A 13,968-nucleotide genomic window follows, 5' to 3' on the forward strand; every position below is an offset into this window, starting at 1 on the left:
GTTGAATCCGTAAGGGACTGATGATCATTCAGTTGGTACTTCAGAGCCACCTCAAGTGTTAGAGCACAGATTCTGCCTGAGCCACAGTTGGGGGTGAGATTGACCGCCCATGGTAGACCCTAGTAAATAAGTCAGCTGACCCCTGAGTCTTAGCTTTCCCTCTCTGTAAAGTGCACTTAATAGTTTTCTGCCTACCTTATGATTTCTGTTTTATAGTGATAAGATAATTTATTTGGAAGGCTTTGCCATTTACCTCTTAGCGTAATGAAACTAATTTCTTAAAATGCAAAACAAGGTCCATTTCTGATTCTCTGTTGCCTTGATGCTTAATTACAGCTTGTGTTTTTATAAACATACAAGTATTTTAGATATTTAGAATTTGAATACTAGTCACAATTTTAAAATTAGTGTAAGTATTAATATTTTATAGTAGCAACTAATTTTCTCCTTAGAAGTAATACATTACAGAAGAGGGGATTAAAGATTGTAAGAGCCCAGTGTCTCACAGTAGAGTGTCTCCTGTCCTCGTGAGCACACAGCAGCTGTGGTGGCCAGCACAAGATCAAACTCGTCAGCATCCACTTGTGTAAACCAGGAAGGGGCTCATGATCCCCCCTCTTAACCTCAGGAACTGTGGAGGGAGAGGCCATTTTCTTTACGAGTATAGCTTCTGGTAGGTCAGCTATTTTCTAGTAGATGGCTTCATACCCAGGAGTCTATGGCCTTGATGGGTTCTTTAAGAAAAAAAAAAAAAAGAAGAAGAAGTTGGGGTATAGAGAGGGTGGGAGTGATCTGGGAGGAATTAACAGTGAATCCTTCATATATATGTATATTTCATATAAAGATACACATTTTTATTTATATATCATATATATTTGAAAGAAGTAATATTGCAAGAAATAGAGTTGAACCTGGTGGTTTCACGTGGGATGTGTTGTCTGAACGCTGTCAGGAGGGGGTGTTCTGCTGATGCTGGTGGCTTCACCAGCACATCGGAATGCTCCTGTTCTGTGCCGCAGCATGCAGCTACGCAGCTCCACACCTCTCTCATTTCTCCCAGCTCTGTGTGTCTGGTCCTTTGCCCCCCTCTGCTGTCTGCTGTTCTTCTCTTGCCCTCTCCTGCCTCCTGCCAGCCTTAGGCAGGGTCTGATGGCCCTATTAGGACCTCAGCATCTTCGTATACTTTATGCGATGTTACCTTAAGTTTTGTAAACTTAAGCAGTTAAAAATACCTCATTTCTGGTATACTGTATAAAAGTAAAAACACTTTTTAAAAATAATTTAAAAATATACCCAATCAGGGCTGGAGAGATGGCTCAGTGGGTCAGAGCACTTGCTATGTAAGAATGAAGACCTGAGTTTTAATTCTCAGCATCCACATAAAGCACATAGCTGCCTGTTTTTGTAACACAAGCATTGTGGAGTGGAGACAGCGGTGTTCACTGGACAACTGAAACTGTTGAGCTTAGGATCAGTGAGAGACCTGATGTCTTCCTGTGGCTTCCATGTGCACACAGTATCAACTCAGGAATATACACACCAAAAATATAAAAACAATAAAAGAATAAAGTGTGAGGCTGGAGAGTAGATAAGCTGTTAACAGCCCTTGCTGCCTTTGCAGAGACCCAGTCTGGCTTCCAGCACCTACATGGTAGTTCGTTCACAACCATCTGTACCTCCAGTTCCAGGGTGTCATCTTCTGACTTCCTCAGGACAGGCACACATGCAGACAAAACACTGGCATCCATGAAATAAACTAATGAACAGGATCTACCCTATCCAGTGGAAGAATGAATGAGTGACTAAGATAAAATAAGATCTACCCACTAGAGTCTTAGGTGCCACTGGCCCCTGTCACTCCTCTGAGGAAGCACATAAGCTCAGCAGTTGGGAGTCTGGGACCTGTTCTTCCTGTGCTGCTTTGCTCATGGACCTCTGCTGCAGTGGCTGTTGGACAGCTTTGTATGCGTCCTACTGGCTGATCTTCCTGTGAGAAAGGTGTGCATACGATGCTGTTAGCATATAGTTAAAGGAAATCCATCACAAGTTCAATCATATTTTAAAATGGGAACTTGACCCATTTTATGGTCAGTTTCTGAATGAATATTTATTGCTAGAGTGAAGATACAGTATCAACACTGATTTTTTTTTAAAAAAATCTTTAATAGCTGAGAAATTATATATACATAAATAAATAGTTACTAAGGAATTTTTGTATAGTCATGCTACTCAGTTCAGAACTCGCGAGGTCAGTGTTACATCATGTGATGAAAAATTACCTCTAATGATTCATGACGGGATAGCTTGCTCAGTAGAGTTGTTGTGTTACTTTTGTGAGCCATCAACTATATCAAACAAAAGGTTTTCTGAAATGTATCAAATTACTGTTTTTATACATGGTAGTTTTGTATACAGAATTTTAAGTACCCTACCTGTTATATTTAACAATGGTGGAGAAAACTGAAATATTAATATTGACTAGCGTGAACTGCTATGACTTAAATGTTTGCGTACCAGGAAAGGTTTTATTTATTTATCTATTTGTCTATTTGTTTATTTACATTTTGTTTTTTTGAGATAGGGTTGCTCTGTGTGGCTCTGACTGTCCCAGAACTAAGAGATCTGCCTGCCTCTGCCTCTCTGCCCCTCTGCCCCTCTGCCCCTCTGCCCCTCTGCCCCTCTGCCCCTCTGCCCCTCTGCCCCTCTGCCCCTCTGCCCCTCTGCCCCTCTGCCCCTCTGCCCCTCTGCCCCTCTGCCCCTCTGCCCCTCTGCCCCTCTGCCCCTCTGCCCCTCTGCCCCTCTGCCCCTCTGCCTCTCTGCCTCCGCCTCCCAAGTGCTGGAATTAAAGGCGTGCTTCACCACCACCTGGCTTGGGAAATGTTTTTAATATAATAAAGGAAATCAGAAGAATAGCAAAAAGGAGGGAAAAAGCAGTGTACCAAACACCAGAAGGGTCTGCTGTCAGTGGAGATGAGATGCGAGTTAAAAGAGGGAAGCACTGCCAGGGTGCTCCGTACCCAGAAGCACTGCCGGGGTGCTCCCTACCCAGAAGCACTGCCGGGGTGCTCCGTACCCAGAAGCACTGCCGGGGTGTTCCCTACCCAGAAGCACTGCCGGGGTGCTCCCTACCCAGAAGCACTGCCGGGGTGCTCCCTACCCAGAAGCACTGCCGGGATGCTCCGTACCCAGATGTCACTTCTGCAGTTCAGCCGTCCGCAGCCAGCTGTAGTATTCTATAGTATCAGATGGGAAGCTCCAGGGAAACACAATTCTTCTGTTTATACCATACACCTTAATATGGTGGAATCACTCTCGTTTCATCTCCCTGAACACAAATGATCCTTGTCCAGTGGGGACCTGCATTATATGCTACACCATTGTTTAGTAGTCACCTTGATGTTCAGATGTGGCATGCCAACACAGTTGTGTTTCAGAAGCCATAGAAATGTTATTACACTTAACCACTGGCACCTTAGAAAGCATGGTGTGCAGAGGATGTGTATGTGGATTCGTGAGGGCAGGAACCTAAAGCATAGATGATGTGTGTGCTTCTGGGCCTTGAGATAGGAGTGCAGTGGGGCTTGGAAGTACCTGAGTATCCAGGCTCACTGGAGGGCTTCCTCATAGTTCTGTTTGGGTTGGGAGGATATTGTATCGGAAGAGAAAAAGAGAATACATTTAGGGGATTTCAAAAGGTTTTCTACATTTTATTTCATTGCTTAATTTTCTTATGGAAGTTTTGTTTTCTTTTTCTGTTGTGTATGCGTGTGTGCTTGCTTGTGTGACTGAAGTCTGTGCGTGCAGTGCCTGTGTGGAGCTCAGAGGACAGTCTAGAGTACCTGTTGGTCTTTGCGTTTCACTTGAGACAGGGTCTCTTGTTCACCACTCTGTATATGATCCCATGTGAGCACTCAGACTATAGATGTGTGCAGCCATCTCTAGCTTTATGAGTTTATCCCAACTCACAGCCTCACGCTTGCACAGTAAATATTTTACCCATTGAGCCATTTCTCCAGACTTTTATTGAAATAATTTTAAATCCATAAAGTCATACAGATAAAGAGTATAATGAATACTGGTACACCTTTCTTGTTCAGATATACCTACTGTTATTACCTTACCTGATTGCTTTAGCATTTGGGTACAATCTGTGTAAAATATTTTAGTATGTTATATATTATTTGTGTCTAGATAAATAATGTATACTTATACATTCATAATTTACATCTATGCAGAGATAGATAGACAGATAGACAGATAGACAGACAGACAGACTACCATTCTTTTCTTTTTTTTTTTTTTTGAGACTTGTGGCACCTGTTTCCACTTGGACAATATCCAGACAAGATCGGATGTTTGATTTTCTATTTTTAAATCTGAAATACAACCTAGACTTTTATTATACTTTATGATATCAACAGGTTTTAGAGAATAATGTCATGCCTTCTCCCATATCCCATGGCCTTCCTCTTTTTGTATGGGATGTTTCTGCATTAGGTAAGCTCAAGTTACATATGTCTTCAGAAGACTCAAATGGAATCATGTGGTATTCATTTTTTTCCCTCATTCATGTGACTTACCTAGTACAGGATTTTCTTAGTCTTCTTCTGTAGCTAATATCCTGCCTGTGAAGAGATACTGACATACAATACATACCTTGCTCTTTATCAAAATTTCCCCAGAGATTAAGTGTAATTCTTGCATATTTTCTCTTGATGCTTTCAAAATGCTAGCTTCCTAATTGTGGCATGTGCTCCAGACATGTGACCTCTGGTCCTGTGCACTCCTTCCTCCTGCTCTTATGCTCATGTGCCCTCTTCAGCTGTGTGTTGACTCCATTGTCCACTGGCCTGTGGGACCCTGTCTGGCTGCCTTCCTTATTCTTGTGGCAGGTTCTTGCTCTTCTCAACTTCTAGTAATAAGAAAAATCTTACAGGTACATTCTGTGTTTGCTTCATGGCTTCTGGAAAGCTCCCCAAAGTGCTCTTTGTTAGTAAAGTGTCTGTTTCTTGGCCCTTTCAGAAGGTAAGATACTAACAATATGTCAGATTGGTAGGTCTGCACACACCTATAAGGGATTTGTAGTGGTGTACTAAATTTACATAGTCAAAAAAGAGCAGTGTGATTTATGTTGTAAGAGACGCTTGTCCTCCTTGACCTTTTAATATCTGTGACAAAGAAACATCTACTTATGGAGTAGAGTGTGGCTTCCAGTTGATAAAATCTTGGCATTCTTAGAGGACAGCATAGCCTAGCTCAAGTACTGTGCCTAGCACAGATGTAAGGGAAGGCAGCCAGTAGGTGAGTATGAATGGAGAACCAGTCAGCATATTAAGAAATGCCCCTATAAGCAGGTGTGTATGCCATGCCTGTCTTGGAAAGCCATTCTAAAGTTGTTGTGGAAAGAAAGAACCAGAAGTATTTCAGGTTGTTACATATTTGATGTGTCTAATATGAACCAGTTTTCCTTTAATAATGTACATTATGATTTCTTAATTTAACTGTTTCTTTGGTCTGTTGTAGAAAACACTGTTAACACTGTTGACATTTCCTTACAGTTTTGTTTGGCTATGCCACAACAGTCATCCCCAGGGTGTATACATACTATGTTTCAACTGCACTCTTTGCCATCTTTGGCATTAGAATGCTTCGGGAAGGTTTGAAGATGAGCCCAGATGAGGGTCAGGAGGAGCTGGAAGAAGTGCAAGCAGAGTTAAAGAAGAAAGATGAAGAAGTAAGTTGTCAAGTGTCGTGTACATGCAGCTCAGCTTCATGAGTTCCCACTCTTACTGTAGTAGTGTGGCTCTGAGTATGGCTTACTGTGAATGTGGCAGGGAGGGACGTGTCCACCAAACACAGTCAGCTTTTTAGGTTGATGGCATATGTTGAAATCATGGGAACTGTTGTACATGCTTCTGAAGTATCTGCATACTGTTTGCTGAGGAGTGGGAAAATAGACAGTGTATGAGGCTGGTGGCTAAGGGGCAGTTGGAAGGTTTTCTTTGGAGACTATGCCATATGATTTAAAAGTGACTTTATGCTATATTGAAAGGCTTACTCGGGTTAATGATATTTTTTATTTGTTTCAGTTCCAACGAACCAAACTCTTAAATGGGCCAGATGTTGAAACTGGTACAAGCACAGCAATACCTCAGAAAAAGTGGTTACATTTTATTTCACCCATTTTCGTTCAAGCTCTCACATTAACATTCTTGGCAGAATGGGGCGATCGCTCTCAGCTCACTACCATTGTTCTGGCAGCTAGAGAGGTGAGTATGTTTGAACACTTCTATCTGTATCACTTTTCTCCATACCAGGGGTTAGTCACGGGCCACAGGGGACTACCCACACTGGAAGTTTGACACATCTGTTGATTTTATGACCTAGAATTAGCCTCCTGAGTTTTCTGTCTCTAGTTCTTTCTTCTTGTCTTGCTGAGTTCTTTTACTGTGTTTTGCCAAAATAAAGCTGTGGTGTATTGCTTTTTTGCTTGGTTTTCTGCTCATGACTTCTGCATGCTTATTGGGAATATAAATTAGTATATCACATGCTTATTGTCCTAGCACTGGAGTCTTAGAAATGCTGATCTTGAATTAGTATGTGGCTAGGCTACATACTAAGGCTGTCTTAAAAATATAAAAAAACAGCAGAATTTGTGTCATGGGGAATTTGTTCACTCATTCATTACATTCTGAGCAGCTCTTTGATCACTCATTTTTCAACATTGCTTTAATGGCTCAGAGAAAATTTCCAAAGTACCTTTACCTTACCTGCTGCGTTCTCTCACTGACCCAAAAAGGGTTACTTTTAAAATAGAGAAAAACCAAGTTGGATCTAAGGACATCAGAGTGCTTACAGTGCTCATCTTGGGACTGCTCCCGTCTTTTTTCTGTAGAGCATTTCTGGTCCACCTCAGCTCTAGTGCTGACTTTGTAAGTTAGAGGACACTGTCCAGCCCTGATAGAGCATATAAGAGAGGTGGGGTTCCTTGTGTCAGGGCCAGAAGTGAGTTTGTCTCTGTCTTCTTGTCTTTGGGTACATGTATTTAAAAGATTCTCTTGGTTTACTGTTAGGGTGGGGATGGATCACTATCCTTTCCTGGGAGCTGTCAGTCTTCTTCACTGCCAACGTCCTGAGGATGCCTGCTCTTGATCTTAAGTCTGTATAAATAGTTATACTATTGCACACTGAAACATTTAAGTCCTTGGAAATGTCTGTCATAAAATATAAGTTTAAAATAGGAAGCATTTCAGGCCAGGCCTGAAGTCATAGGGAAAAGTTTGTCAGAGAACTTTAAAAATGCTTTATTTGGAGATGAAAAAGACTAAAAAAGGGATCTCTTCCACTTGATTCTCAGAAAACAAACTTTAAAAAATTCTCCTTAATGGTTATGCCCTACCCTCCTTTCTGTTTTTCCATCAGCTCTTGGAATTTCAGAATTGGGCCTTGAAAATGAGGCCTTGTGATGGAAGAGGTCCTGCCAGGGTCCACTGGTGGGGTACTGCTCTTCAGTTACCCGTTTTGTGGGTTTCTGTCTGCAGATGGGATACAGCAGTGCAGAGGCCTGTCTAGCCCCCAACACAGCACCCTTCCATGTCATCTACACAGTAGCAGTGTTTAAAAACCTCTTAAACTGTCTGGTCTTGTTCCTTTAACATTAATCTTCTTTTTATGAATCATGCTGTTATGCTTTTGAAGGATCTTTGTTAAAATAACTTTAACTTAGTGATTGTTTTCCCTAGTGTTTTATTTTCAGATGGAATGAAGCATCTTCTGGAAGAGCAGTTTGTAGTAGTGTAGTGGTACATCCTCAGGTTCCAACTGTAGATATGTTACCTTTTAACTTCACAGCAGCTGGCTGCTGACCTGCTGCTCAGCTTCCTTCCTCCCAGCCAGCCATACTATACTCCTAGACCCTCCCACCCCCATAATGTAGATCTCTGCCTTTCTCCCAGCTCAATTTTGTGAGAATTTTTTTTGCATTACTCCCTTTACTCTGACTTTGAGGGGGAAATGAAACCCCTTGCTTGGTCCTTCTGTTTGATACTCTGTTCTTAATTTCCCCAAAATTCAAAAACATTGTGTTTGGTTAAGAGGACTGCTCTACCACCCAATTACCAGCCTCACAGAGTGGGATTCAACTTGCGATCTATGCTGACTGGGTTATGAGACAAGATCCCACTGAGTTGGTGCACCATTCCCTGGTCTAGGGCCCTGGACTGTATATAGGTGAGCTCAACACAAGCGGTCATTACCATTTGCTTCCTAATTGTGGGTGCCAGTGACCAGCTGCCCCAGGATGAACCAAAATACACCTACCACCTTTAAGCTGCCTTTTCCATTTTTGGCACAGGAAAAATAAAGACATCAGAGATGTTCACCAGTACTGAGACCATCTTTTTTATCACGTGTCTTCTCAGTTATTTGGTTGTCACACCTGATCGATTTCATAATATCCAGTGTCCTTCTCATCCATCTGCTTTTTCCTGCCTTCTTCTCCTCCTGCCCCGGTCCATCAGCACCCTTTCTTACCAGATTTGTCATGTCTCCTGGGCTTACTCCCATCTACTTCATGTCTTCATGAACCTTGAACAGCAGAGATCTGCTTGTGCTAAAACCAGCCTGTGTCTTAAGACAAAAGGATGACTTTAGAGTTCATGGGGACCTCCTGTCTTAGGCACTGAACCTTGGCCTCTGGTACAGGACTTACGTGGCAGCCTACAGCCCTGCACCCCCATCCCGGGCTCCCACCTTCCTGATGTCCTCTTCAAGGACTTCTCTCCAGAGCCTCCTTGTCTCTCTGTAGAAACATTCTAATATTCTGTCATTCTTCCTCCCAAAATATATGTGGAGTTCTTGCCAGCTCTTCTGGGTTATCTTTTCGTAAAGACTTCCTGTTCATTTAGTAGTATTTATTCCTTACCTTCAGCTAAAAGCATGAGGCTTAAGGATCAGGATTTCTGCCCCCAGGAAGCATAGCAGCACTATACCATGTAAGAGTTATACATTCAGATCTATCCTTGGACTGTCCACATTCCTTGAAGCAACTATTTCCTGTGTAATAAAGTAAAGTATACCTGGATTTAAACAAGCACTTCTGCTGCTGTTTGTGGTTCAGATCCCATATCCAGTTCTATTTAATACTGACCTTTCTCAAACTTAACATCTCCAACTTAACAAATTAACACTAGCTACATCTGCTTCCAGGATCCCTATGGTGTAGCCGTGGGTGGCACCGTGGGACACTGCTTATGTACTGGATTGGCAGTAATTGGAGGAAGGATGATAGCACAAAAAATCTCTGTCAGAACTGGTAAGGTCTCTCTCTTTTTTTTTTTTTTTTTTAATGAAAATGCCAACATCGTCTGTTCTAATGCTTGAAAATCATGGAGATAATAAAGAGTGCCAGCTCTTATTTTTCCAGAGACCACCTGATCTCTGCACCTGATCTAGGCCTCGGTACGCATTGCCTGTTACTGTGCACTGACTTCTTTTCCTATGTGTACAAATTAGAAAACCACAAGTTTATCTATAATACGGCCAAACTCGTTTTGTAAGCCAGTGAAAAACTTGTAGAAGTATGTGAATTTTGGCCTGAAGTATTTGATAAGCAGACCCTGTATGAGACTTGAACATTTTCAACATTTAAAATGGGTTGGGGTCGAGCTTGTGGGCATCAACTAGCAGGCTTGGCAGCAGTACTTTTTATATGCTGTGCCGTCTGGGTGGCCCTATAAAGACCTGAGTTTTTAAAATGCTGAGTTGCTACAGTCCAACTGCTGCCTGCCAACATCTGTCTTATCTTTCTATAAGCAGTGCCCAGAGAACAGGTCTGGTTATAAGGGAGAGAGAAGATTCAGGAATGCTGTGCCACTAACATTGTTTGCAAGAGCAGTTAATGAGATCAGAAAAACAGGGAAACTTGGTTTTGTTTGCATGTCACAGCGGAAGGAGTGCTGACTCACTTGTCTCTCTTTTCCAGTGACAATCATCGGAGGTATCGTGTTTTTGGCGTTTGCATTTTCTGCTCTGTTTATAAGTCCAGAGTCTGGTTTTTAAAAAGCTATTCATCTGTATTCAGCTTAAGATATGCAACTCTTTTTCTGTACATAGTGTACATTACAACTAAAAGTAATGGAAAATACTGTATTTTGTAGCATTAATTTGTAAGTTTGACCCATTTAATTATTATGCCCAAAAGATAAAATCATTGATTTTATTTGTAAAAATTTTTTAAAATAAGTTTGACTAGTAAGTGTGGCTTCCCTCTAGCCTAATTATGTTGACACCACTTCTGCTTGACATACATGTCCACTGAAGTGAGGCTGACCATTGAGTTTTCATATAGCATGACTACTTTATAAACACATTTTCTCCTTGGTCACTGGAGTGTTTAATGTATACCTTAAGCATTTTCTTGGGGAAAAAGAATGAATTATTTCTACTTTTAAAAACATATTCCTGAGCCAGTACAGTAATCAGTAGTTTTATCTTGTCTTTGGGAATTAAGATTAAACAGAGGAATGAGTGTTACTGCTGTATCAGTAACAAATGATAAGAGTTGCTGGCTAGATCCGTTTTTCCTCTTATTTTTTTTAATTGGGTAGGATACCCAATATAAAAATAGTCAATATTTGACAACATGGACTTACCAAATTAAAAGAGAATACTATGAATGTATTCATATTTTTCTATATTGAATAAGCAATGTAACAAACAATGTAAATAAAAGTGGTATAACTAGTACTTGTTTTTCTTGTGTTATGCAAAATACTTCGATTTACCAAAATAGTGATGTTTTCTATTATTTATTACATTCTGTTAGTTCCTACAAAGAACTAATATATACAGTATAGTGCAAAGCCTGAAGTCATTCCTTAGGCTGAGGTCGTTTCCCTTGATCATAGCAACCTCAGTCATCACCTAGTGTATTCTGACTATGCTGGTGCCCGGACAGTAAAGGCTGTTTCCTCCCAACCTGTGTTCTAGTGTAATATGGCAGCACTGCCATTAATTAATAGTCTTTCTAAATGTGAAGGCCAGTTCCTCTATAGAAATGTCTAGGCATTCCCTGTGTGGACATGATACAATAATTTATATTTACTGAGTGATGACAAATGTCCCCAATGTAATTTGTATTTGAAGAGATTCTGAAAACTGTTGAAAGTTATTTTAGTTGTTAGCTTTTCTTTCCAAGTATGGTTTCCAAGTAGCAAAAACTGAAGAAGTCTTTTCTGCAAGCTTTTAAGGAGCTTTCCAACTCAATAAACACACAGGATTAGATGATAGAAAACAGTTCCCATGAGTTAAAACACTTTAAAGAAATTCTGCGTCATATCCCCATCCTGCACCTTCTAGACTGGTCAGACACATGTAACTGTAGACAGCAGCTGGCAGCACTGCAACCTGAGGAGCCCCCAGTCTAGGCTGTCTAGCCCAGGCACGCACGAGGTGAGGATGGGGAAGAAGCTGTTGGAGGAGGAAGTCTTGTAGCAGCAGGACATTGTTCTTACAGAAAGTGGAAGGTGTAGGCTATAAGGTAAACATCGGTAACACAGTTAGGCCCCAGTGTTAAATAAAGAAAGGAAAATGTCACTGACAGATTTAAAAACATTTAATAGTCTTTCTATAAATCCAGATGGGACTCTTATACATTATGTGCCACATAGAGCAGGTGATACTGAAAAGCAGCACTGAGGTATTCTTTATTTTTAAATCAAAGGAGACAGGTCTAGATCTAATTATTTTTACATTTCCAAAAAAAAAAAAAAAAAAAAAAAAAAAAACCAAAAAAAAAAAAAAAACAAAGAAACATTGCTACTGCTTGGCTCTTTTGTTGTAGTTTTGGGTTCTGAACACATTACAAAGGCCCAGAGAAAAGAGCATTACGCTAATATGTTGAGACTGTGTGTTAGAGCAGTGTACACCCTACAGCAGTAGGCCTGAGTGAAGGCATGCTGGTGCAACACAGTTTTACTTCTCTATCAGATAACTGATAAACAAGTTTAACCAATTATATTGGACTCAATTAAAATGGCAATATTCAGCTGGTAACAGGAGTCTGCATTTTATTCAATACTATATTCCCAAACATAGCTTATGAAAACCAGGGAACCTAATATAGCACCATTGTAATCATTCATAATCCCTCATATTTCTGGTTTTAGTAAAGGGGTAATACCTGAAAGAATGTCAGTCTCAATTTTATGAATTAGGTTATTTCAATTAAATGTTTGCTTTAGGAGGGGAAGGATTCTTATCTGAAGATAAGTAGCCATATGCATGTCCCTCATAGAGCTGGAAACTATGAGCTCTATTTATTCTTGTTTTAATTTAAACCCAGAACCAAGCAGTAAGGACAGCAATGTCAAAAACAGCACAGCAAGACCACACGGAACTTAGAAAAATCTGGTGCACGTTTGTACAACTACTAACTGATTTAACAAAGTTTACAAAGATAAAACTTATATATATATATATATATATTTTTTTTTTTTTTGCACTAACTGGTTTTAATACAGCACTATTTTGTCTTTGGGCTTTAATCTTTACACAGGGTGAATATGAAAGTGCTATACTGGAGCTTTCCACAACCTAAACCACAGTAGAATAGACTTCAGATCATTTTAGGATGGTGTAAATTCCAGTTCTAGCTGACACACCTGTTGCTTAATAAGGGTCTGTTTGAAGGCAATGCCTTTGCTTTTAGATGATTGTCTAGTTATACATCAACTCAACAGTTTTTTTTACTATATATATTGGTTTTGTAGTACTCTTAAAACCATTGCCAGCAATAAATGTGAACCAGTATAGGCCAACTCAAACATAAAACATTTGAATGTCATTTCTTAAAGGGATGTCACAGTTTGTTTTCTCAGATTTAAAAGCAAACATCTAAACATGGTATATTTTGAATTTACCTCCTTCAGAGTTAAATGCCTTTTAAGTAATTAAACCCATTTTGTGTCTGATAGTATTTTAATAACTGTTCTCAGGGGATCCCTGTGTGTGTTAGACCTTGCCAGTGGGACTCCAGAGCCACAATAGCGCTACAGGAGGATCCTATCCCAGCTTGTGTGAGCAGGAAGGACCCTCACAGCTAGGCTTCCCGTGTTCAAGCACCACTTTACTGGACTATGGAGGCTCTAAAGACAGCCAACTTTTTAAAGTTTTCAGTGTGCATACATTATTCAACTATATATAAGGACTTCTATGTATGGATACAGTGATGACAACCATTATAGATAGATAGTAACTTTGCTAGCATTTCCCCAAAAGGGCAAACACAGAGGCAAAGTGTGCCCGTGGTTCTGTCATACTGGCCTTTGACTGTGTTGGGGAAACAACTATATAAAAAGTGCCCATGAATCAGAGAAGGCAACAAGTGACACTAGAAAAAGGTTGGTTATGTGACCAGAGCTGAAAGGAGTTAGAATGAGTTCAGAGCAGGAGGGACGTGCAGGGACATTCAGGATGACCCTCCACCACCATCCTGATGTAGTGGATCCCAATGATGTATGAGTGGAGAGTGGGGTAGTGACTGCCCCAAACAAGAGCCAGTTCTCCAAGGACAAGATAATGACGCAATAAATTAAATACAAGAGACCAAATCACTAACTAGACAATGTAAAGATACAAATACAAATACACAGCCATTTTATTTTATTTAAGAAACCCAGAGAACTGCTTTGGGAACACGTGTTCCTTGCAGCCTCTCCTGTAAATACTTACTATTTCACGTGATTGTCACTTGGTTCAGCACCTCAGTGTTTGCTGCTGGTGTTGATGGAATCTCAATAGTCTCCACAAACTATATACAACTATAACTTATTTCACTAGGACAGTTTCCTGGGAAAACCGAGGCATCTTAAAAAGTATTGTTGAATACTCAAATCTTTCACAAAGCATTATTTCAGAAAAACAAGGAATGTAGTGGTGTGACAACGGAAAAAATATGCAAAACAGTCA

The 13,968-nt window shown here is 40.5% G+C and overlaps 1 protein-coding gene across 1 annotated transcript in view; it reads left to right on the forward strand.

Moving 5' to 3' along the window:
• Window positions 1-10,746, forward strand: part of Tmem165 (transmembrane protein 165) — a 29,737-nt gene extending 18,991 nt beyond the window's left edge. Inside the window, exons 3-6 of the mRNA XM_034509451.2 lie at window positions 5,559-5,734; window positions 6,090-6,269; window positions 9,208-9,313; window positions 9,983-10,746. Coding sequence (XP_034365342.1) covers window positions 5,559-5,734; window positions 6,090-6,269; window positions 9,208-9,313; window positions 9,983-10,059 — 539 coding nt within the window. The 3' untranslated portion in view covers window positions 10,060-10,746. The remainder of the gene's footprint in view (window positions 1-5,558; window positions 5,735-6,089; window positions 6,270-9,207; window positions 9,314-9,982) is intronic.
• Window positions 10,747-13,968: the final 3,222 nt, after the last annotated feature.

This window comes from Arvicanthis niloticus, chromosome 7, assembly GCF_011762505.2.
Source record: "Arvicanthis niloticus isolate mArvNil1 chromosome 7, mArvNil1.pat.X, whole genome shotgun sequence".
Lineage (NCBI taxonomy): Eukaryota > Metazoa > Chordata > Mammalia > Rodentia > Muridae > Arvicanthis > Arvicanthis niloticus.